This window comes from Fringilla coelebs, assembly GCF_963513975.1.
Source record: "Fringilla coelebs genome assembly, chromosome: 14".
Lineage (NCBI taxonomy): Eukaryota > Metazoa > Chordata > Aves > Passeriformes > Fringillidae > Fringilla > Fringilla coelebs.
In genome coordinates, this window is record NC_140040.1 from 1,867,691 (window position 1) to 1,894,057 (window position 26,367).

The 26,367-nt window shown below is 45.1% G+C and overlaps 1 protein-coding gene across 1 annotated transcript in view; it reads right to left on the reverse strand.

Moving 5' to 3' along the window:
* The window catches only part of BANP (BTG3 associated nuclear protein), a 107,471-nt gene that overhangs the window by 60,663 nt on the left and 20,441 nt on the right, over window positions 1-26,367 (reverse strand). Inside the window, exons 5-7 of the mRNA XM_084215064.1 lie at window positions 21,363-21,485; window positions 18,797-18,972; window positions 10,475-10,714 (exon numbers count right to left, since the gene is read on the reverse strand). Coding sequence (XP_084071190.1) covers window positions 10,475-10,714; window positions 18,797-18,972; window positions 21,363-21,485 — 539 coding nt within the window. The remainder of the gene's footprint in view (window positions 1-10,474; window positions 10,715-18,796; window positions 18,973-21,362; window positions 21,486-26,367) is intronic.

Genomic DNA, 26,367 nt, shown 5'->3' on the forward strand with positions numbered 1-26,367 from the left:
AGTCCTCAAAGCCTGAAATCTGCAGGCTCTAACAGAGCCAAGTAGAGAACTGGATCTCTTGTGGCATCATTTTTTAAAATACAATTTATTTTTTCAATGCTTTAATTTTTTTTTTTTTGTAGGAGCAATTTGAAATAAAGGAGAGAACACACAAGAAGAAAACACTGGACCCCAAAATCTACTTCACAAGTGCTTTGAAGTCCCCAAGATTTCTCACTGTTAAGTGACAGCAAGAACCCAGAGAAGTTTACAGCCCCGTGTGGGGTCTCCAAACTGGGGAAGGAGGAAAATGGGCTGAAATTCCAATTTGCTGCTGTGCAGGGTTGCTTTCCATGGGTGTCAGCAAAAGCAGAGAACAGAATGAATTTCAGATGTAAAATCTGTGCAGTCACTGCCACAATCTAAAATGTTGGTTTACAACCAGGTACTGAGCAAGACATTTCCTACCAGGAAAAATCTCAACCTAAAGGCACTGGAGAAGTTTTTAAGGAGATAAAAAGTTCCCAGTGGCATTAAAAACATGATTTACCTGCAGGAGAGAGAGAAACCCCCTAAATGTGCCCACTAGAGCAGAGGCCAGCTGCCTCATCCCCAGCATGTCCCACTCCCAACCCACCCAGAAATCAGGATATTGGAAATGAGACCTCTCACTTGGGGAAATCCATAGGAGGGAAAAGGCAGGAATGCTCCAGGGAGAAGGGATTTGAGGGTTTTTTGGATCATTTATTCTCCAAAGCTGCCCCAAACACTGATATTTTACACAGCACAGCATCCACAAGCCACAGAACAGCACTGAAAAACTCCAGGCAGGAATATAAATCAGCACTTGGACCAAAAGACAGTGATTTGGAAGATGGATGCCCATAAAGGAAGAGAGAAGTACAGGATTTAGATGATTTAAGACTGGCTGAGTGTGTTTTTAGTGATCTTTTCATGAATGGTGCCTCAAAAAAAAAGATGTCCTTATTTTAAAACAATAAAAACCCAAAGTTTGCTTTTTTGGGGGGAGGAATCTCATTTCCTGAAGGAAGCTTTCCATAAAAAACACACCAGAGACTTAAAAATAATTCAGTGATTTCATAAATTGCTGGAGTTGGGGTGATTTAAACAGACAGAGAGATCCTGGCTGCAGCTTGGGAGACAAAAAGGGCTGGAAAGAGAATTCAGGGAGCCACAGGGGAGAAAAGAGGAAATCAAGGGTCAACATTCCAATCTTAGCAAGGAAAAGCTCAGGAAGAAGGCAAAAATCAGGAAAATTCGAGTCAGTTTTAAAAGGCAACAGGTGCAGCAGGGATCAGAGACACAGGGAGAGAGCTGGGGAAGTTCAATTAAAATTAAAAAGAGCAACACAGGCAGCTCTGAAATAAATCTTTCTGTGGTTTTTAAAGGAAATAAAAACTAGGAAATGCAAAGGAAAAAAGATTTGATTTGGTACAAACACAGAGGTGGTGTCTGAAATGATTCAGCACTCCCAAATTTTTGGAGGATCTGCTGTACAAAATAAGGAGAGAAAGGGTTGGAGCTTCCAAAAAACCAGGATTAATTATAAACTAAGAAAATCCCAGGAAAACTGCATTCCTGGGGAAGTAATCCTCTCATTCTGAAAGGTCAGAAGTCAAGGAGCAAAAGACAAAACAATCCCCACAGAAACTGTTAAGAAATGAAATTAAGAACAAATTGAGGAGGAAGAGATCAAAACCAGACAGGAAATATTCCATCCTCATCCCACATTCAGAACCAGCTCCTAAAAACCAAACTCCATGGCAGGAGTTTCATTGGTACACCCCGAGTTCCTGCTGCTTCCCATTCCCCAGGAATCACAGATTTCCTTGGAAATTTCTAAGGTAAATCAGTATTTTCATGGACTTGGCAGAGTTAGGCTGAGGTGGCCCAGAAATTCCTGCTGGATTTGGTGCATTTGGGAAGATTTTGGAAAGTGCAGCACAGAATCCAACAGCCACATGTATAAAACACAAATATATTTGTATTAAATACAGAATCCAAGCAGATTTGGGTGACGGCTCCTTCACTTTCCAATCCCCTCTAATTTTTAAAACCCAAAGAAAAGCACCAGGATGGGGAATTCATCTTAAAGTGATGGACAGAATCCTTTTAAATTGACAGGAACATGATGGAGCCTACAAGAAACAAAGGCTCCTGCCTGCTCAGAGAGGAGAAGGGGATGATTTTTGGGGCCTTTGGCTCCCAAAATTCATTTTTTCTAAGCAGGGTGATACATTTGGAGTCTTTTTGATTAAACCAAGAGCACATGACAGCAAAATCTGCTGCTCTAAACTCGGAGGGAGCAGAGGAAAAGCTGAAGCACCTCTGGAATTCCTCCTTGAGCCTTCAGGCTCTGATTCCGCAAAGCTGATGCAGGGCTTGCCCTGCCCATATTGAAATCATTGGAAAGCAGGGATTGTTTACTCCTTTGACAGCTGGGGGATGATCTCCACAGCTGAGAGGCACTTCCCCCTGCTCAGTTTGGGATGTTTAGGTTTGGGATGCAGGAGGGGAGGGATGCCAGAGCTTTGGAGGCTCCGCCAATGTCACCCGCCTGGAAAATCAATCCTGGCACCAAAAATTCCCTTTCCAGGACATTGCTCAGATCCATAACATCCAAAAAGAGACAGGAGGAGCTGCTGGCAACTTGGGGAGAGGCAGGAGGGAAGGCAAGTTCAGCTACCAAGTCATTACTCTGTTCATTTATATTTATTTAGGATATTTATCTGAATAGTTCATCTTTAACAAGTCACAGATTCAGAGGAGACATGAAAATTTAAGTTATTTGAAATGCCTTTGTTCTTTGAATTAAAAGAACCCTACCAGAAGTTTTAAAAATGAAAAATTAATGTTAATTGGGATCTAGAGTCTCCAAATTCCACCAAGGGATCCTGTTCCAGAGCAACAGAGCTCCTCCACTCAGTCACACCTCAGCACCTCTCTGGAAGAGCAGCCAGGCTATTTTTATCTATTTTACAACAAGCAGAGCCTGGTTTATTCTGATTTATGGAAGGAGCCATCAGCATTCAAATATTGCCATCTAGTGGGGTGTCAAATTCCCAGTGTGGCAGGAAAAGATGGATTTTTATTGCTCCTGGGTTGCTCCATCCCAACTCCCCACAGGACACAGCGAGTGCTCTGAAAGATTCTGGTGCTGCAGGAGCAGGGAGAGCCTGGGGTGAATTAATTAATTAATCCCTGCAGAATTAATTAATCCCTGCAGAATTAACTAATCCCTGCAGGAACAGAATATTTGTGATGTTCCTGGAATTCCAGGTGTTACAGAATTCCCAGAGGGATCCATCAGTCCCTTTCCTCACGGTGACAGAACATCCACAGTTGTTTAATAACCTGAGTACAATTATTACAGATTAATCAATCAACCCCTACAAGAAAATAATTCTGGACCAAAAAGAGGGTTTATAATCTGATAAGAGAAAACTCTTCCTGTTCTCTGCCCCAGGTCCCAACTCACACCAGAGTGATGACACTGGACAAATTGCACTTGCTTCTAGTTTTTTCCTTAATTAAAAAAAAAAATTCTACATTTATTCCTATTTTGTCTCCCATTTTTAAAAGAGAAGACAACAGCTGCAGCAGAAACCTTCCCAAAGAGCCCATCTATCTTCAAATTTGTCCTTTTCTTCTTTACACACCCCTGGAAGAGCCCTGAAAGGCCTGAGAAAGCTGCTTTTGTGTGCCCAGGCTCAGCACTGTGCTCCTGCCTCTGCAGCACTGCAGACCCGCTCACTCCAGCACGTACTCGAACCACGTCTGGCCAAAAGGGAGAAGCACTGAGGGATGGAAGGAGGGTGGAAACAGATGGTCCAAGTGACCTCATACATTCATTTTCTGGTTTCTGGAGAGGCCAGCACTCACCAGTGCCTGACAGCACATCACACACGGTGCAGTCGCACACAGCAGTGGGGACTGACAGCCCCACCACGGCTTTGCCAAGAATGGAAAATTGAATTTCTCACTTGTCTAACACAAGGACAACAAGAGGAGCGTGAAGAGGAGAGAGAAAACACACCATTTATTTTCTTTTCCCAAAATTGCTGCCTTTTTTTTCAGTTTATTAACAGGGCCTGGCCAGGAAAATAATTGAAATCAAGAGAAGTGCCCAGGAAAGAAGCAAACTGCAGGCAGCAGCGAGTTCCAGCTGAAAGCAAGGCCAGCACTGATGCCATGGATGAGAACTGTGGTGCTGAGATAAACTCAATGGGTTCTCCCATTATCTTCTTGCCTGGCCTCAAACGAGGTTATCAGTGCCCTGCATGTGGCAGCATTTAATTGATTCACAAAGCAGCAGCTCTGTGGAGCTGGAGCCAGGCTCGTGCAGCTCTGAGGGACGCAGCGTGTGAGAGCAGCAGCAGCACGAGGCCAACAGAAATTAAAGCTCTTCAGACAGGAGAAAAGCCCAACAGAATGGATTTCTTTCACTTCTTGCTTTTTAAAGATGTGCTGAACTCTCAGACTTTGCTCCTGAGGAGGAGAGAGCTCCACAGCTCTGCAGCCTCTCTGGTTTTGTCCCCAGCAGGTGACACCACTGGTGGCCTTCCCAACAAAGGCAGCCCAGCTGCCAGGGGGAGCAGAGCCCCTGGCAAGGCTCAGAGCCCAGGCTGTGACAGCACAAAGCTCAGCAGGACCTGCCCAGCTCCCCCAGTCTGCCATGGGCACGCTGCTGCACAATTGGGCAAAGTCAACCCTCCCACCTCAAAGGGAACCTGTCCTCCCCCCAGCCATGCTGAGGAGCAGGAGAGTCCCACAGGGTGAGCTGAGCAACTGGAGCAGTGCAGGGTGTCCTGCCCAGGCAGGGGCTGGGAAGGACAGATTCCAGTCCCTTCCAAAGCAAACAGTTCCAGGGTGCTGTGATAACACCACAGAACAGCCTGCAGTCACTCTTTATTTCCCAAGAACTGCAGCCCGTGGTATTTAACACTGGGAGAAGAAAATGTTGGCAAAAAGGATTTCCAGGGACCACAGGATTAGCTCATCCAGCAGACACAAACCACAGGACTCCTGTTCAGGCTACCAGGGCTGGGAAGAGGAGTTCTTATCCTATAGCCTGAGGAACCCTGAGCTGGGGCCAGCAGCTCAGGGATGCTCAGGAAATTGCTGGGATGAGCTGTGCCACTGCCCCAAACCTCCAGAGCATCCAGGGCTGATTCCTGAGGGAGCTGGGGAGGGACTGAAGCAACAATTACCAATATCCCAATCACAGAAATCACCACTTGCTGCTGCTGCTGAAATGTTAAAGACACAGGACAAAATGCCAATTTGGATCATTTTTCCTCGGGCTCTCCAGCAGTCTCCAGATGGAATCCAAGGTTTGGATGCACCTCTACAAGTGCTGATGTTCAGGACTGTGGCACGTTGGTGTGACACTTTCAAACCATGAGATGTTATTCAATACTCTGACAGCCAGCCATACTCTGAATATTGTGGGATATTCAGAAATGAGACACGAGAAGCTCAAAATTACAAACAGGAAATGAAAGGAAGACAAAATATGCCAAAAAATCATACAAATATTAGGAAGGAAAGAAGAAAAAAAGGAAAAATTGTAGAGTTAATAACAATGCAGTATTAAAAAAGGCTTTTGGAAGTGGGAAAGTGAAAGAACAGAAAATATTGATGACATTCTGTATTTATAGTGCATGTCCTTAGTAACTGCAACATTTGTTTAGAGCACCTGAAGGAGACAGAAGCTGGAGAGAAACTATTTCCAGGGGTCTGGAGGGGCAGGACACAAGGGATGGCCTCCCACTCCCAGGGACAGGGTTGGGTGGGATTTTGGGAAGGAATCACGCCCTGGGAGGAGTGAAGAGGCCCTGGAATGGATTCCCAAAGCAGCTGTGGCTGCCCCTGCATCCCTGGCACTGCCCAAGGCCAGGCTGGACAGGGTTTGGAGCAGCCTGGGACAGTGGAAGGTGTCCCTGCCATGGCAGAGGGTGGCGCAGGATCTTTAAAGTATAAATAGAAATATACATATAACTATAAATATATGAATATATGAATAGAAAATATAACTATAAAGAATTGGTGCACACAGCCCAAACCACTCCAGGATTCCATGATAAACATCTTAAAAAACAGCACCAGCCTGGAGTGTCCCACAAAACATCCTCTGGTGAGAAACATCTGAGCTCAGCTCATCCATGAGAACTTCCTGCCCTTCCTCCAGTATTTCCAAGCAGGATAATCCCCAAGAAGGACAGAAATGTGATCTATTTGTGTTTATCCTGCTGTTATTAAGCTCAGACTCCCCATGAAAAGCTGGAGCAGCAGTGCTGAGCTCCCCACACGTTTTCCACGCCACCAGAGGCAGCTCCAAGCAGCCCGACCTGCCTGGGCTGTGGGCAGCAATATTTCTATTTCTATTCCTATTTCTCTTTCTCTCTCCATACATAAACTCATCCCACTGACATCAATTCCACAGCCAAATGTGGTTCCTATTAAGCAGCCGTGTGTGGGCTGCAGCTCCAGAGCTGGTGTGTGGATTTTTGGGAAGCAGAGCCAGTGTTTAATTCCATTTGGCCTCTGCTGAGGACACAAGTCCTTTCAGAGTGTATTAACATCTCTTTCAACTCCTGCAGTAGGAGAAGTGCTCCCATCCCTACTGCAAGAAATGTTTTATAGAACAGGAGCACCAAGCTTTGATGAGGGATTTCTTTCTGTGCTGTGTTTTTGTGGCTTAAAAAGTGAAGTTATTTGGCATTTGAAGCAGAAAATGCATCATTCAGAGTTAAAAATCAGATTTTATCATTAGGTATTCTCAGCTAACACTTTGTTTTATGGTATTTAAAAGACAGGGATGCATTCTGGATGAAATTTAAGGGAAATGAGAAAATTCACTCTATGAGGGTGGAAGCAGATGGGAAAATTCACCCAAATTTTTCAGCACAGTTTCCTCCTCTCTGTGAGCACTGGAGGGTTTAGGTGGGGGATTTAAGTTTTTGAGTTGTTTTTTTTTTCTTAGCAACAATCTTGTCCCTAACAAGAGAGTTATTCCCATGTGCATAAATCATTCCCCAAGCAACAGACACTGTCTGGAGCCAAAATAAGAATTTTGGGGTCCAATAACACAAGGGCACAGGTTCCCCTTAATGCAATTCATGAGTTTGGATCTCCTTCCTCCACCCAACCAGAAATTCTGCATTAAATGTGCAGGTTCTGATGTTCCATCCTCTTAGAATAATTAACCAGAACTGACAAATAAGTGGGAAAATGATTGGTGAGAGTCTGCAAAAACCCATGTGCAGAGCAAGGGGCTTGCACAGAAATAATACACAAAGTTACACACAGTAATATCTAAAATATGCGTATATATAAATATATATTATAAGTAACTAATCATATTTTGTTTTCATTTAGTTACTTTGATTATTTTGAAGAATAAGAACTACTGATAAATTTTCTTTTCTGAGCTTCAGAAATCCCCTCTCCATTTTTTCCAGCATGCCATGGAAAATCATCTTTTCTATTATACCATTTCTTATAACTGCAAAATTCTGAATTTGGGAATCTGTTTTTTCCAACTTGCTCATGGAAATTGCTGTAAAATCTCCAAAGAACTAAACCTGTATTTTCTGTTAGGCAAAGAAAATTACAGCTGAGGATGTTCTTGGATTGTATTTCACCAGCAGAAGTCTCCATTTTTAGCAGGGCTGAGGTAATGAGCTATTTAATGACATAGATTGTATTTAAATCATTCTGGTTTCTTGCCCAAAAGCTCTCCTCAGTACCACTGCCACCCCACAAGCAAATTCCTACCACAAGTGAAAATTTAGACTTCCAAAGATAAACTTTCCTCTCCTCTTGTGGTAAACCCTGTGCAGAGCATCAAGAATTTTTAATAAACACACAGCTCTTCATTTTCTATACTTTCTGCATATTACACAAAATACTTTCTCTATTAAATACAGATTTGCTTGGTGTTTTTCTTATAGAAAAAAAAAAAGATGGAATATCTTTGCACTGACAAACTGCAAGAAACTTGAAACGAAAGGAAAAACAAAATCCTTTCTATTTCCTTGGGCTCCTCTGGCTGTGACTGGCACGGGCCAGGCTGATGACATTGGATTTTTCATTTCTGGTTGAATTAAGTCATCAAAGCATCATTTGCTCGGAGCAGAAGCAAATCCCACTGTTGGGACCAGCACTGAGGGGGTTCCCATGCCAGGGACACTTGGGTTTGGGGTGATTTTCTGGGAGAACACTTCAGGGATGAAAAGCAGATGTGTGTGGACAGGGAAAGGGGATTTGGGCTGGCAGGGCTCTGCCCAGGCAGGGATGGAATCATGGCACACACAAACTCTGAGCGTGGGCACAATCCCATCCTCGAGAGCTGAGTGCTCCACATTCCTCACCAGGCTGCTGAATCCAACTCCACTCCCACTTAATTATTGCCAGTGATGACACATGAGCTTATTAAGTGAAATCATCATTCCTGGACCACTGTTCTCACTGTTACATTTGCTGCTCCATCAAGTTCTCGTGTGTTTTCTTTGCTGGTTGCCACAGGATTCTTTGTCCTTGCTGGTAGCAGATCAACATTTCACTGCCCAAACCAGACTTCTCTGGCCACATCCACATAGGGTCTATTTTTTCCAGAAATCCCTAGTTTTTTATGGCCTGGCTCCCAAAAGAAAACAGCACAGCAGCCAACAGCAGGAAGGAGAGAAGTTGTTTCAGATACCTGGATCCCAAACCATGCTCATATCACCAAAGTCAGACACTGATTGCTGCTCATGATCCCCTGCTCTCACATCTGTGCCACTCCAGACCTTCTCCAGCTGCAGGGATCACTTCCATAATCCAGTATTTTCATGGTCAGAATGCCTCACAGAAATGACATAATCCCCAGCTTGAGCACTTGGTCACATGGACACATTCCTTCCCCATGCTCACACTGGCAAACATCTCATCTTCCTCCACAACCAGTTACTAACTGACCCATGTGATTTGTGCTCTCAGATTTGAGGGATGGGAAAAGAACTGCCTGGGAATTGCTTTAACACTGGTGCAAGATCCATTTCTTAGTGTTTCTAAAAGCTTTTAACAAAAATCTATGTTTTAATAGCAACATCATTGACACTGATGAGATCAGCAGACAAGAAGGCTTTGGAGATCAGCATTAATTTGAATTATCATCTCTCTTAAAAATACATATTTAATGGGTTTGTAAAAGAAGCCTGAAGTCTTCTGCTTCAGGTAAATAATGAAGCAAAAATTGCCCTAATGCAGCCACCTGAGTGGGGTAGATTTGGTTTTCAATTTCCCCAAAAATAGCCTGAAAACCACTGGAAACAGCAGCAGATAAGAGGAACATGTTTCCTGCCATCACCAAACACCATTCACATTCCCTTCCCTGTAACTATCCCACAGCCACTTCTCCAAACAGCACCCCAAATAATCCCTTGCTGACCTGCTCCTAAGCCTTACCTAAAGTTTCAAATTGCCAATTCCATACAAAACTCACCAGGAGGACAAATCATTCCCATTCCAGATCCACTGGTGACTACACAAAACGTGACTATAAAGAATCTGGCAAAAGAGGACCTCCAGGTTCATTAGAATCCAGATCAAGGATCACTCCTGGGCCTGCCCAGACACCCCAACAACCCCAGCCTGTCCCTGGGAGCGGTGTCCAAGCACTCCTGGAGCTCTGGCAGCCTCAGGGCCGTGCCCATTCCCTGACTGCAGCGCTCAACCACTACCTGGCAGAAGAAATTTCTCCCAACATCCTGGTTATGCTAATTTCTTGGAAATAAAGCACAGGGAACAGACTTGGCTGTCCTCAATGTATTCACTAGAAGTCACCACAGCAGAACATGATGCTCACGTCCAGATTCCTCTTTTCATTTCAAACCAGCGGCTGTGCCTTTGTTCTACATGAAACCACATTTGATTCCTTTTAAATTAACAAATACCGTGCCTTTAACACAAATAATATCAGTTCACAGTTCCATAACAGCTTAAATAATCCAAAGGCTGGTGCACACGGAGCAGACAGAAGTCCAACAGCATCCTGCCATTCCTGCTGTGAAGCCAGATTTTATGATCCTGAGATTGCCAGCTTTTCCCATCACAATCTCAGCAAGTCTTTTGAAAAATGAGACATAAATGGGAAGTCAAAAACTATGGTTCAAGACCATGCTGATTTGAGCACTTGAACAGTACTGAAATTTGTGTTACTAATTATTTCTGCAATATTTACTACACTCACTGGTGATTACACAGATGGTGATTGCACAGATGTCAGAATTCAGAATAAAAGACTGAGGAATTTCTGGTGAATACCCACCAACTGAAATAAACCAGCCCATCAGGATTTCTTCCTAAAAACACTAAACCTTCTTCATAAACAATAGCCACCAGAACACCTCACCACACATCAAACACTCCTAAAATCCCATTTAACCCATCCGTTTCTTATCCACACGTCAAACTCCCCGGTTTCACTCACAGCGAATCCCGTAGATCATGAGAGGATCCAGCTGCTTCTTGCCGTGCTTGCCCTGGCCCGAGAGGTTGGAGATGGCCTGGATCTCCCTGTGGAAGAGGTAATCCAGCAGGGTCAGGGCCATCTTCTCGGCCGTGCGGCAGTTGGTGCTGATGTGCAGCATGTCTGCGGGCGTGATGGGGCAGCGCACGCGCATCTCGGGGTTGTTCTCGTCGCCCAGCCACGTCCCGTTGGGGTAATCCTCTGAAACACACATGGGGCAAAGGCTGAGCAAGGAGGCAGGCTCAGGACACAGCCAAGATTGCTCAAGTTTGCATCCTCTCCCCCACTTTGCCTCCTGGTGTCCGTGGGCTTTCCCAGCTGAGCGCAGCGGGATCACGACGGCAGCCACTGAGAGGAAGAAACCCAAATTCACCCAGCAATTATTGTTGTTCCTGTGCTGACCTACAGAGCAACTGGAGCAGCCAGTCCAGGTGTTCAGCTCGCTCTCAGAGATCTCTTTTATTGAGAAACCACTCCAGGTTCAGTGCTCCCATCCCCTAAAAATGAAGGTTACTGCAACTCTGGGATATTCTCAAAGCACAGCAAATTTCAAGCACTCAACAGCTTTGAACCTTGTTTTTCCCCAACCCCAAACCCATGAGATTAAAGCAAGGTTAGGCAAGACTATAGATTTAGGAAATTATAATCAATAGTGAACACTAACCTGTTTAACCTTTTAAAAGGAGTACATCAAGCAATTACAATAATTTAGGAAGTAACCAGAGATCCCAAACATAATTTGGGTTTTTCCTCATATTTACTGGCTATATTATTTTCTAAATAATAGTTTCCCAAGGACAGGCCCAGCAGAAAGATAATTATTCAATCACTAATCATCTTCCCTCTTAGTCAAATATAAGACCATCAGTACCACAGCTCTACCTACCTACACACACACTCAATATATTAAGAAGCTTTTTTATTTCTTTCCCAGTTTGTCAGGGGGAAAAAAAGGAACACAAGGGATTTAATTAAATAAAAATATTAACTTTGAAGGAATATTAGGCCCTCACTTCAATCAACCTGTGCAGACAATGCCAAAAGTTGATGGATTCAAGACTAACCAGCAACTGGAGCAGAGCTCAGGACCAACCCCACCTCAAGTGGAGGATGGAACACACAGCCAAGGATGAGACTCCCATTCCAAACATAAACCAAACCTCCAGAATTCCTCACACTGCTAATAGGAGCAGGGTAGGAAACAGTCCAGCAATATTTCAGTGTCCACTGACATGGACCATTTGGATTTGATTTCCATGTTTGCTCAACTGTGGAGTAAAACAAGGTTTGCTGACTGAGGGGTCACTCAGCCCTTCCACAGAGAGCTTTACAGTAATTTATGGTGAACAACATTCAGTTACAATTACATTTATGACTTTAATTCATTAAGTGATCTTAGAGCAGAGTTTTGTATATAGACAAAGTCCCCAGTTCCTGGTTTCCAAAACCCTTCCAGTCCCCAAAGGAGGTGACAGAGCTCAGGTCAAACAGCGTTTCCTTTTCACACCAAGCAGCACCCACAGCAAGCAGCATCTGGATATCCAAATCCTGCCCTGGGGTTTATCAGACCACGAGCCAGAAGAACTCAATAAAACAGAACATAAAAGCAACTCCAAACGCTCCAAACTGCTTTTCCAGCACGACCTTTGGGTTGAGTCACTCCACATGTCAGGGCTGAGTTCGCAGCGCTGAGTAACGACAGGATGAGGCAAACGTTGGGTTGTGCAATCCTGATTTATCACTCTGAGCAGCAGATTATCAGCACGAGCACAGCCACACAACCAGGGAATGGCTTGGGCTGGAAGGGACCTTAAAATTCATCTCTTCCACCCCTGCCATAGGCAGGAACACTTTCCACTATGCTGCTCCCAGCCCTGTCCAGCCTGGCCTTGGGCACTGCCAGGGATGCAGGGACAGCCACAGCTGCTCTGGGCACCCTGTGCCTCCCCACCCTCACAGGGAATGATTCCTTCCTTATATTCAGTAACTTGCAAGGAAAACTACTTATTGTTGACATACGTAGCAACTCATCCCTCAATTTTTTTTCCTGCTGAAATCAGAACTTCATGCCCTGTCGTGAATATATTTTTATACACTTGCAAATTGTTTGTATTTTTTTGCCTTAATTTGATCCTTTCTTTTTTTATCCTGAGCCAGGATAGGTCACACTGGCTGCTTTCTGCTCCCAGTACCAGGTGCCATCTGAAAAATAAAGTGGTTTGGATGAGTTGTGCCTTGTTTTGCATGCCACTGTGTCTGGCCTCACCACAAGTCTGGTTACCATTATCAGGGAAAACAACAGGCTGTTCCTCAAGATAAATAGACTGGGTTAGAAAAATTTGGGCAGATCTGGGGAAGCAAAAACATCTCTGGATCAATGTGTACGTTTTTCAAAGAAATTCTAGGAAGCCTGAATAAATTATCCTCCAGCCTATCACAGCCTTGCTGCCTTACAGCTCACAGGATTGCTGTTGGATGTAGGAATTTTTATTCCTTATGGAACACCTTTTGCCTGCAGACTTTTCTAACAAACGTTGTTAACCTACATGAACCAAAGATTTTGTTCAATTTGCAAAAACCTCTCTTTTTTCTGCTGGCACAGAGTCCAGAACATACTGTTTTTACCACATGCAACTGTTCTTTTATTGCTCCCAGCCTGGAAAAAAAGACATTATCTTGTTATTCTGACCTATGACCACAATCCCCCCACTAAATTATCTCTTGCATTTTCCTCCTCCTTTCAAACAGAAAGGGAATTTATTTTATAACCATTTTGCATTAAGCATGACTGAAGTTAACCATGAATCCACTGCAGCTCTGTGAGGGCACAAAAGCTGAATTATTCCTCATTTTAGATCAAAATCACTCCTGCCAGGCTGCCAGCACACCTGGCACTTTGCAGGGAGCAAACACAGGACTGGCGCCCAAAAATCTGGTGGAAAGAGGAAATTCAGGGCCAGTTCTGAGTGAGGTACAAACACCCTGAGCTCTGGTGTGGGGTGGAAGAGAATGGATAAGGAAGGAGAAAACAGATTGGGAATTGGATGGAAATTCCCAATTAAATTAAATACAATAATTAAATACATAAGCACTATTGACTAAATCTGGATCATTGGAGGCTCCCAGCACTGAAACATCCTTCAATGCATGTGGAATGGCTCTTCAGGTGCATTATCAGGCTTTAGAGGTGATATCTGGGTGGAATCTGGGGGGGATAGGTTATTTAGTGCATGCACTGTAAAAGCCAGACTCCACCCCCTAGCACTGTACAGCCATACCCTGCTGCTGCTGCTCCTTAAAGACATCCAAAAACTCAGCCAGTGTCAGCTGGGGAGGAAGGGAACACTCAAAGAACACCCTTCCCTTCAGCTCAGTGAAGCACAACTGCACACACTCAACTGGAGTTCAGCTCATCACACACCTTCTCATCTTGCCCTATTTTTCTTCCTTTAATTAACTGAGGAAGAACTTCCTTCCCTGGAGGTTGGCAGAGCCCTGGCACAACTGCCCAGGGACAATGTGGGGTGTCCATCTCTGGAGACATCCCAAACCCACCTGGATGTGTCCCTGTCTGGGACTGGGTGATCTCCAGAGCTCCCTTCCAACCATTCCCTGATTCTGTGAATTTTCCTGAGGACCCTGCTGTCCTTTCAGGGGAAAGGAGCTTCCTTGCCCTTTTTTACAGCAAATATCAGATCATCACCGATCATTTCTCCTCCCAGTGCAGTACAGCTCCCCTGCCAGCTGTATCAGAGTCCCTCTCTGCACTCACTGCCCCATTTCCCCCCCACACCCATTTCTAGTTCCTCTTCATTGTTCTTTTTTCAACATCACAAAATTTGCCTTTATCTCCATTCTGCTGAACCCAGTTTGCTTTCCAGGGCTGGTTTTGACTCTTTTTTATGGCATTTCTTTTATCTCCCAGCAGAGCTGACCATCCGTCCCTGTTTGGGACGTGCTGAGGGCTGCCACGCAAACGAGGAATTCTCTGGGAACAGAAGGAGCCAGTGTGGGGTCAGCAGCAAAAAAAGCCCTGTCAAGAGAACAAAAACCAGACAGGGGCTGCTCTGGACGTGCTCTCCCACCCAAGGAAGTGACAGACACTGAGCTGTTCCATTTTTCCATTGGGATGGGCTCCCCTGATCTGACATGAGCCTAAAAGCAAAGCCAGGCTCTGCTCTAGCCCCAGGAGCTGTCAGTCATTCCTTTAAAACTAGGGAAAACAAAAGGGAACACCTGCCCACAGAAATACTGGAATTAACATGTTCCATCACTGCAAGAAGTTGTGTTTATTTTACTCTCAAGGCTGGGTGCAAAGTTGGCAGTGGCAGCAAAAGACTGGTAGGTGCAGAGAGGCAGAAAGATGAATTAATCTTTAAAAAATTAAAATAAACCCCGAAAAAACAAATCCTAACTTACAAAAATAAACCTCCATTTCTAGAGAAATTAAATAACGTTTTGGCTGATGTATAGAAGATTCAGCATCAGCATCATGTGGAGGGTTGGAACGAGATGAGCTTCAAGGTCCCTTCCAAGCAAAACCATTCCATGATTCTGTGATCTTTTAATGAGCTCCTGTCAATTAGCAGAAGTTCACAGGGGCAGTGATTAATTGGCAGAGACTCCAGAGCACTGACTTTATTAATTAAAAATCATTAAGTCTGTGGAAGGGACGCACAACCAGGCTGTAACTTCACCTCCAGATCCAGGAGTGGGATTGAAAGCTGTGCTAAAAGAAAGGTTAAAGAGTTCTAAAGTCACATTCAACAAAACCTCCTCCAGCACGAAATGCAGCTCAGACATTGGGAACTCTGCCTGAGGAACAGCACACACAGCCTGGGCACAGAGCTGGAGTTTTTCACTGGACTGTTCTTGTGGGGTGGGGAAAGCAAGGTTTCATTTCCTTGTGGATATCCAAGAAAAATCCCAGAGTCATGGAATGGTGTGGGTGAAGGGACATTGGAGATTATCCAATTCCAGCCTTGACACCTTCCACCATCCCAGGGTGCTCCAAGCCCCATCCAGCCTGGCCTGGGACACTTCAGGGATGGGGCAGCCCCAGTAAATCACACTTACTGATTTTTTTTAAGTCTTCTCTGGGAAATCCATTCCAGGGCCTCCCCAACCTCACAAGGAGGAATTCCTTCCCAGTATCCCACATAACCCTGCCCCATTTCAGTTCAAACCCAGAAGAATCTCGTGCTCCAGGTAAATATTCCACAGTACACAAAGGCTGAGGCTGAAGGAGACCCAGTCCCAGATCACTCCCTGTGGATCCAGGACCAGGAGGAATTTTGGGAAGAGGACCTGCACTCACAGGTTCTTCAGCCTCAGCACATCAGTGAGGCATCACTTGTTTGTTAAGAATAAGCCTCAGTTTTGGTGAAATCCAAGAGAGATTCCCTTACTTTATGAGTCATGGAAGAATGTGATCAGATAAAAAGTTCAGATAAAAAAAGATCCAAAAAAACCTCAGAGAATTAAAACCCATGGACTCAAAGGGCTTTTTAAAAGCTTGGAAAATGTGTTTCACATCAGAAAATCAGATTTCTAATGTGGATTTTGCCCTTTTTTCCTTGTTTAATATATCTTTGTTATATTTGGGTGGAGGTGGGCCAGTGTTAACTCCAAATATCCCTGTGGCAGACACCTGTAAGAAACTTGTTCATCTGCTGGCTCCCAATAATTGAAAAAAAAAAAACCAAAGCAATTCAATTTTATAATTTTCTTTGGCTTTCACAAGTCCTCATCAGTGTCTCCACATCAGCCCCACATCATTGCGTTTTAGGGTACAAAAGGTTCACTCCTGCTCTGCTCCAGCTCCTCTCACTGTCTCTGCCTGTCCTGAGGAGTTTGGCAGGAAACAGCTCCAAGTGCTCATCCCACGGGTGAGATCTGAGCCTGCCTGAGCTGGAAAATCCTGTGCACAGATAAGTCTGGGACACAGAGCAGCTTGGATTCCCACTTGGAAAGCAAATCCTCAGTGCTGTTTAATGCTGCCATTATCAAATGACGGCTTCAGATGCCAAGTTGAGGAGACAAGACGTGACTGAGGAGTTTTCTCTGGAAAACAACATCAGTCATCCCTTAATTAACACCCAGTCTCCCCTTATCTGCTCCAAAAAGACATGGTCACATTTCCAGCTCAGGGTTCTCTGCATGAGAAACTGGAGGGACAGGACACAGGGAATGGTTTCACTCCAGGGTTACATGGGATTTTGGGAAGGAATTCCTCCCTGTGGGGGTGGGGAGGCCCTGGAATGGATTTCCCAGAGAAGCTGAGGCTGCCCCATCCCTGGCAGTGCCCAAGGCCAGGCTGGACACGGCTTGGAGTACCCTGGGACAGTGGAAGGTGTCAGGGCTGGAACTGGATGAGCTTTAAGGTCCTCTCCTAACCAAATCATTCCATGTCTTCAGAGCTATGAAGACCCAAAAAATCGATTCACAAATGAAGTTCTGTGCAAGGAGGACACTAAGGACCAGCTGCAGCATTCAGAATCTTCAGAACTTTAAAAATGCACAAGAACTCTGGAAAGCACAGGAAAAGAGTCTCAAAAGAACTGAACAGAGCCAACTTTTCCTTCTCTTACCATGCTGAAGGTGCAAGGGCAGTGTGGGAAAACTGACGAGGAAAATAACATTGGGCCATCACATCCATGCCATGCAACCATTATAAAATAAACCACCTTAAAAGAAATGTCCTCATGTTTAGTGCATAACACTTAATGGCTCTCCTGCTCCAAAAGTGTATCAGTGGAAATAAAAAAGCTCTTCCTGTGCTCTTTGTTCTGCACAAGACTCTGAACTGAACAAAGCTCATTGTTTTTAAGCCTAATTAGAATGTTCACAATTAAATAAATGCACTGCTGTGTTTGAAGTGAGAAGATGCTGCACTCCAGAACTCCCAGTAAGAACACAAGCATGCCAAAATTAACTGGATTTTAAAAAACCCATGGATTGAAGTCATGGTGTTCAGTCAGCAAAAAACCAGCCTTGTTCTACAACATTACTGGATCTGGGCTCAAAGCTTCTGAATCATTATTTTTTAGGGATAGAAAGGGAATAACACTAATTTTTAAATTATCACAATTACATGAAAGCCAGCAGAGAGCAAACAGTGGCTTTACAGAAATCCATTCCCTAAATCCTGGAAATATCCACAGCTCACTGTCAGACAAACCCAACTCTAAGCACATTCAGTTGTGCTTTCCAGAGCCAGGATGACAGAGTGGAGCTGTCCTGAACACCTGGTGTTTGGGCTGGGATCTCCATCCTGAGCCCCTCAGCCTCCTGAGCCCCTGACCTGTGCACACCTCAGAGTCACCTGGAATTCTGCCCCAGCTGATGAAAGCCAAGGGCTGCTGTGACTTTGCCTCTCCCTGCACACCAGCCCTGTTATTCTCCATCTCTTCCTTTATTAATAATTGAATTTGTGCCACCCTGCAGGTGAAGTCACTTAGCAATTCCCTCCCATGCAAGGGCAAGGGCAGGTGGAGGGGGGTCACTGATCTGATCCTCAAAGCATTCATCAATCTCAGAGATTTTGAATGGATGAGTGTTCCAGAGGTCTGAGGGAAATCAGATCTGCAGACATTAATGGATTAGGTGTTTCTTGAGAATTTACATGCACATCAATGGGTCAAACATCACATCTGTCTGTGCAAATCTGTGCCAGACTAAGGCAGAAAAGGAATTAGACAACAAACATCCTCCTGGTGCTGGCAGCTTCGTTCCTGGCATAGCTGACAGTAAAAATTCTGGAATCACTGAGGCTGGGAAAAAACTCCAGGATCAGAGTCCCAGCTGTGCCCCATCCCCACCTTGTCCCCAGCCCAGAGCACTGGGTGCCACCTCAGGAATTCCCGGGACACCTCCAGGGATGGGCTCTCCAACCCTCCCTGGGCAGTTCCCATCCCTGACCCCCCTTTCCATGGGGAAATTCCTGCTGCTGTCCACCCAGACCCCCTGGCCAGGCTCTTGTACTGCCCAAGGTGCATCCTTTGAAGGCCTTTAATAAATCTCTACTTTATTCCTTTAACTCTGTCCAGCCTCTGTCCTAGGCAGCCTCTCAGGGCATCACTGCTTTCTCAAGATAGATTATGGCTCTGCGGCCTCACCAAGGCCTCGCTCTGAGGCCTTCAGGATGTCAGGCCTAACACACCACCAGGACTCTGCTAAATTACCAGACCTAAGGAATTACAAGCACGCACACTAAGACTACTGATGATACATAAATTGTACATTAAAAAAAAGGCAAAATCTCCCCTCGGCCCCCTCACGTACCTTCAGAGTTGAGGGTGATGAGGGTGACGTTGTTGCCGATGCTCTGGCTGCCCACCTGGCCGCTGTTGGACACCGAGTCGCTGGCCTCGGAGCCGCTCTCGCCGTCCTCGTTGTGGCTGTCGTCGTGCCCGGGCACCTTCACCACGATGGTGTTCTGCCGGCGGCCCGGCACCGCGCTGCGGGCAAGGAACACGGTCACCCCCAGAGAACAGCCCTCAGCAGGAACGGGAGCATGGAACGTCCAAACTCCAGAGTTACTGAATTCAGCCCGTGGCCCTGCACGCCGTTGTGAGGGCCAACACAGGTCACCTTGAGAGAACGGCCCCTCAGCAGGAATGGGAGCATGGAACGTCTAAACTCCAGAGTTACTGAATTCAGCCCGTGGCCCTGCACATTGTTGTGAGGGCCAACACAGGTCACCTCCAGAGAACGGCCCCTCAGCAGGAACGGGAGCATGGAACGCCCAAACTCCAGCGTCAGTGCAGCTCGGGGGCCTGCACGCCGTTGTGAGGGCCAACACAGGCCACCTTGAGAGAACGGCCCCTCAGCAGGAACGGGAGCATGGAACGTCCAAACTCCAGAGTTACTGAATTCAGCCCGTGGCCCTGCACCTCATTGTGAGGGCCAACACAGGTCACCTCAAGGGAATGGCCCCTCAGCAGGAATGGGAGCATGGAACATCCAAATTCCAGAGTTACTGAATTCAGCCTGTGGCCCTGCACATTGTTGTGAGGGCCAACACAGGTCACCTCCAGAGAACGGCCCCTCAGCAGGAATGGGAGCATGGAACGTCCAAACTCCAGAGTTACTGAATTCAGCCCGTGGCCCTGCACGCCGTTGTGAGGGCCAACACAGGTCACCTCCAGAGAACAGCCCCTCAGCAGGAACGGGAGCATGGAACGCCCAAACTCCAGCGTCAGTGCGGCTCGGGGGCCTGCACGCCGTTGTGAGGGCCAACACAGGCCACCTTGAGAGAACGGCCCCTCAGCAGGACCGTGAGCATGGAACATCCAAACTCCAGAGTTACTGAATTCAGCCTGTGGCCCTGCACATTGTTGTGAGGGCCAACACAGGTCACCTCCAGAGAACGGCCCCTCAGAAGGAACATGAGCATGGAACGTCCAAATTCCAGCATCACCAGTTCAGGCCATGGCCCTGCACCTCATTGTGAGGGCCAACACAGGTCACCTCAAGGGAATGGCCCCTCAGAAGGAAGATGAGCATGGAATATCCAAATTCCAGCATCATTTGGTTCAGTTCATGGCTCTGCACATCTTGGTGAGGGCCAACACAGGCCTCCTCCAGAGAACAGCCCTCAGCAGAGTGTGAGCATGGAATATCCAAATTCCAGCATCACCAGTTCAGCTCGTGGCCCTGCATGTCATTGTGAGGGCCAACACAGGTCACTCCAGAGAACAACCCCTCAGAAGGGACATGAGCATGGAATATCCAAATTCCAGAGTTACTGAGTTCAGCTCATGGCCCTGCACGTCGTTGTGAGGGCCAAATAGATGTGTTGTATAAAATGGATTCCTTTAAACCATTCTACTCCTGTAGAACGATCCAGCAAAATAAACATCACACTGTGGGCAAGGAACAAAGGTCACCTGAAGAGAACAACCCCTCAGCACAAATGTGAGCACGGAATATCCAAATTCCAGAGTTATTGAATTCAGCTCGTGGCCCTGCACGTTGTTGTGAGGGAATTAAAAGCACAAATTGACAAAATAAATGTGTTGGATAAAATCAGCTCCTTGAAATCACTCTGCTCCTGTGGAACTTGAAGCTATCCAGCAGAATAGAAATCACACAGAATCACCAGGTTGGAAGAGATCTCTAAGATCACTGGGTCCAACCCAGCCCTAACACCTCAACTAAACCATGGCACCCAGTGCCACATCCAGTCTCTTTTTAAACCCATCCAGGGATGGTGACTCCACCACCTCTTCAGGCAGATGATTCCAGTACTTTATCACCCTTTCAGTCAAATACTTTTTCCGAACATCCAACCTAAATTTCCCTTTGTGCAGGTTAAGTCTGTGCCCTTTGGGTCACACGTAGCAGAAGGAATAAAAAAATCTTAGGTATCAACTTCCTACATCTGCCTCAATGGAAAAGTCTAGGCCCCATGTGCAAAACAAAAGAAATATCCCAGTAATTTATAAAAATATATTAATTACAACCATTTTCCACCCAGAATCCCCAGGTCTGCTTGTTTAAAATTCACTTGAGATAGTCCAAGTTTTCCTTGGACTGCATATTCCTCCTTCAGCTGGTTAAATACAGGATTTTGGCGTGCTCCCAAGGGATTGTGCATTCATGTAAAAATCCACAGCCACGGGAAACGCATCTTTAACTTAACACAGAGAAAATCCCAGCTCCTGCAGGATGCTCTCTCCCATCAAGAGGGAAGCAAGAGAGCCTACCCAAGCCCAGGTTCAATCTTTCCCCCATTATCACCTCAAGGATTCCTCATTTTTCTCTTCAAATTGAAGGGAAAAACTGGCCTTGAGACTGGCCCTGCCCAGGGAGGGAAGGAGGGAGGACTCCAGGGAATGGCACTCACTTGCTGAGGATGTTCTCCAGGGAATCTGCTGCTCTGCTCAGAGGCTCCTCCTGCCCCACCATCTTGGCCACGATGGAGTTCTGCCGGTCGTTGTTGAGGATCACCGTGGTCTGAGGGACAACACTGCAGAAAAAATAATCACAGAGGGAACAGGAATGTAAAGGAGCAAAGCTTATAAATAATCCATGAAGAGGGTTTTGGTTTAAGTAATCCAGGGAGGGTCTGGGCCTCGTCCCTCTCCCGGCACCGCTGACGCCGGCAATCCATCGAGGTTGACACCGGCACCACCTCGAGCACTCTGATTTTTCCAGAGGATGGATGGCTCCCATGGAATTATATAAAAGTCCATGACCCCTGGGGAAGCAAGAAGGAATTCATCAATTCAGGACACACAGGGGGAAGTCTGTAAATCACAGCTCCACCAAATTCTCTCTGGGAGAATCTGAGTGTTTGCAGAGGTACTGTGGCCAATTTACATGGTAATACCCCAGCTTCAGTAGGACGATTCCTAGAAGAGAATTTGAAAGGATTTAGTGCACAAGTGGATGATGAGCATGGTTAAAGGACATGTGTTGTCCTCTAGGGTGGGGAGATGAGCAGCACAAGAAGCATCAGAGTAAAGAGGACCAGGCTGTAACTGAATAAAAACAAGACTAAACTAATTCTTGTGTGCATTTCACACATGAAAAAACCCAAAACCGAACACCAAAATCATTTCATGTCTGAGAAACCAGAAGAAGTTTCTCTTATCACTCCTGATGTCAAAGGAGAAGGAAAACTCGAGACATGCTAAGTCTGCACTGGAATGCAAACGGAAATATGAAATAAACAACTGTCTCCACATGCAGATGGGCACCTGATCTGTTTGCAGGGATTATTCACATTACTGCCACCCCACACTCAATATTCCCAGGTGTGGGTTTGAGACTTAAACTGTTCCTGCTGTGCTCAGGGAGAACTGAGGGAGAGAAATGTTGGTTTAGTTCCCCTTTGCTCTCCCCACATTAAACAGCTCGTCCTTGTTGTCACTGCTCCAACATCCCAAACGTGACTGGGGGTCATTTATTTTCCCCTGGCTAATTACTGAAACACAAATTAAGCCAATCTGGTGATAGTAAGTGTGTTTCCTGCAGCTGCAGCAGAGCACACACTTGAACATTCTCGTGTCTGTGTAAGCCCCAAGTGCCAAATTATCCATCGTCAAGGAAAGATAAGGCCCTGTCATGGAGCTGAGGATGAATGCATCCCAATTTTGGCACAAACAAAATGCTTGACCCAGGATGTTTTGGCTCCAAAAGCCCCAGGCTGCAATACCCTGCCTCCTCCTGCCAGACACTGCCTGTGCTGCTGGCAACAGCTGGGATTCCTCAGGGAACCCAGGGACCCCTGGGTGCAGACCTGGGCAGGCTCTGGGAGATTTTGGCTCATCCCAGGCAAGGGCAGGCTCTGCCATAGCTCCTCGTGTGCACAGGGAGCTCAGATTTCAGAAAGGAAGAAAGAAATGGGGGCTTCTGTTGCTTTCCTGTCATTCTCTGGAGAATCAGGATTTAGGGCACTTCCAGTCACCTGTTCGAGGGGAAAAACCCAGACATTTTTATTTTTAAAAAAAAGACAACTTCCATCTCATTTCTCTGCACCAAACATTTAAACCCCCCCCAAACACTTGATAAAAGAGGGAGATGTGGCAGTGCTGGCAGCTCCCAGGCCAGCAGCATCGTGTGTGTGCTCATTACATTTCCCAAATTATCCAAACAGCTGCCCTGCAAGTTCTCACATCCCAGTTTAAAATGTTCAAGTATTTTACACTTCCTTTCAGACACTGTTCTTTATCAGCATCTCCCTTGCAATCACTTCTGAAGGCCTGTTTAAAATGTCACTTACCAAAGCTTCTTTTTAATGAAGACTCTGAATAATTAATTTCAACTGGAGAGATAAATGCAATAAAATTACATTTAGAAAGTCCTTAGCATTTTGCTCTTATTAAGTTTGTATCTGAAGAAAAAAATAAAAGCCTTAGCACTAAAAATTGGCATAAAATAAGGAATTGAGGGGGGTTGCTTTGTCTTAGGAATGTTCATTTTTATGGACTTGCTTGAAATTCTTCCTGATGTCCAATCTGGACCTCCCTTGGAGCAGCTTGAGGCTGCTCCCTCTCATCCTGTCCCTGCTCCCTGGGAGCAGAGCCAGTTCCCACCTGCCTGCACCCTCCTGGCAGGGACTTGTGGAGGGTGATAAAGAATTTGCTTCCCTGGGAGATGTTCCAGTCCCTGTTTTCAGATTTATTTAGAAATCTGATGAATAGACACAAAATAAAAAATGGAATTCTACATAAAATCAAAATATTTGGCCAAGCTGACAAAAATCCATTAAAATTCATTAAAGCCAAGTGCATCCTTGGATTATTCCAAATCCTTTCTTCAATCTCTCCATCTCTTTCTGAAGATGAAACAGCTTTAACCATTCCCTCTGTACTAAAACAGAGAACACAAAGGAGGAGGAGGAGGAGGAAAGCTTTGGATATTCCCTCAGACCCCAAGGGAAGCAATTTTGAGTGCTGCCAGTACTCAGGGGGAAGATGGAAGGAAAATATTCCAGGGGTCAGGGGGAGTTTCACAAACCCAGAGTGACTGCACAGGCCCCAGAACTTTCCATTTGTGCTCACATATTCCTTTCCCCACAAGCATTAGGACTTGGAGAGACTGGAGCAGCAATTTGCCTCTTCTTGGACACAACTCTCTAAAAAAAATTTAAATGCATGCAACCTGCAGATATTTGGGAATTTTTTTAAGCAGTTCACTGAATAATCTGTCAAATTACAGGTAAAAATATTCCTAAAAAATAAACATGCCAACTAATGACTGCATATTTAGCCTCTGATTTTTTAATTTTTTTTTAAATACAAAAGACCAGTCTATATTTTGCATAAGGAAATTGCTGGCAAAGGTCATTTTCAGTATGGAAAATGTGTGAGTCAGATCTGATCATTCATCTTAAAGGCTGGGACTCCATTGCCAATAACCTGCCAATCACCCAGAGTGCAGCCAGAGACAGAAGAGAGCTTTTGGCAATGCCAGGACCATCCTCTCCTCCTCTTCCCAGCTGAGCTTTCCACTTGCAGAGAGGAATAAACTGACATTTCTCTCTTCCATGAGGATCAAAAGCGTTTCTCATGACTTGGAGTGAGATTTTCAGACAGGTTCTTCCCTTTGTCTTCACTCCCATGGATCAGCTCATGGAGAAGCATTAATGGGAAGAGGAGCTGGAATTCCTGCTGGAAAACTCTGCAGCCTTAAGGAAAGCCAGGCTGGAAAAGAGCCCTTGAACTTTGGTATTTCCCAGTTGAAATTAAAATTTAAATGTACAGTTCATGTGTGGAGGAATATCACAATTATCCCTAGCAGGGAGAAAATCTAAATATAACAAATAGTTGTACAATGTGCTGTTTTCCTTATTTTATCCCTAGTTTATCTTTCACTAACACTCGTGTTCATCCTTAACAACAGCCCCTTTTTACATCTTTTCATCATTATTTAGGCAGATAATGCCCCAATGCTCCTTCCTCCTGATGGCCACCTGCTTCCTTTGCCTGCTGCTGACAGAGTTAAGGATCCCTATCCAAAAAGGAGAGAGAAAACCCAGCCAGGATCTCCCACTGCAGCAAAGCCACAAACTGGCACAGAATCCTTGAAATGGCTTTGGGTTGATGCCCCAAAATGAACAAACCTGTCCACAAGCACACTGCGCACAGACACCCCCACAATTCAAATTTCAATTCCCAAATTCATGGTCCAGGCACAGGTAACTACCAAAAAAGCAGCAGTGGCTTCCATCATTTTCAGAGAGCTGAGGATTAAAAATTCTCTTTGGATTCTGGACATCCCCCAGAGCAGAGACCCCAGGAACAGCCCCCAGGAACAGGACAAACCAAAGTCCACCAGGCAGGGCTGGAAAAACTCCTGGAGCTGAGAGCTGAGAGGCCTGGGAGCAATTTATAACAAAAGATAAAGCAAATGCTGCTTTATCCAAACAATTTAAACACAGTCAGTGTTGAATTTTCAACTCAACTCAGTACAAATGAGAGATTTTCCAAGTTACAAAATCCATCTTTCCCTACAGAGGAACCTCTGGTTGGCTGGAGGCAGGAGAACATCAATTACCAGCTTTAAGATTAATTTAACTTTTTTTAAATTTAATTTTAATCCAATTTTTAAAGGTGTTAAACTCTGCTGGGGATTATTGTGCTCTGAGAAAAGCTGAACCCACCTGGAGAACCAAACTCCAAAATGACAACACCCATTTCCAAGGAGTTCATCAACTCAAGCCCTCCTGTTCCCAAGCCAGGCTTGCTCCTCCAGGGATTTTCCACCACCTCGATGGGGACACAAATAATTTTAGATCTTGGTTTAAAAAAAATACAACAAAATTTTAAAATCTCTTCTTTTGAACACAGCTGAAACTGTAAAAATGAAATGTGGTGACACAGGGTCCAAGGAACATTTTGCTTTTAAGTAATACACAAAACAAGGAAAAATAGCAAAAAAAATCAGAAAAAAAACCCCCAAAAAAAAGAATTAAAAAAAATAGGGAAAGAAAGGAAAAAAGAGAAAATATATAATTTTTTTGAAATAAAAATGGGGAAAAAACTTTTTAAGATATTTTTAAAAAGGAAAAATAGAAAAAAAATTGAGGAAACAATAAATTGGGGAAATATCCATCCAGGTAACATGTGACATAACCAGGACTGAAAAGTGCTAGAAATTACATTAATTATCAGTCTTCTACTTTTGATTATGGCCAAGAAAAGGCCAGGTCATGCCAGAACCAGCAGGTCAATACCACCCTTTTTGAAGATAAATGTACTCATAAAAATACAACAGCAGAGATATCTTGTTTTCAGCCAGTCTGGGAAGAAATTTACAGTTATTACCCTTCTTTGAGCCTTAACTTCCTGAGGCAGATAAGGAGCAGCACTGCAGCACGTGGAGATTGTGCTCCGTGGGAAATG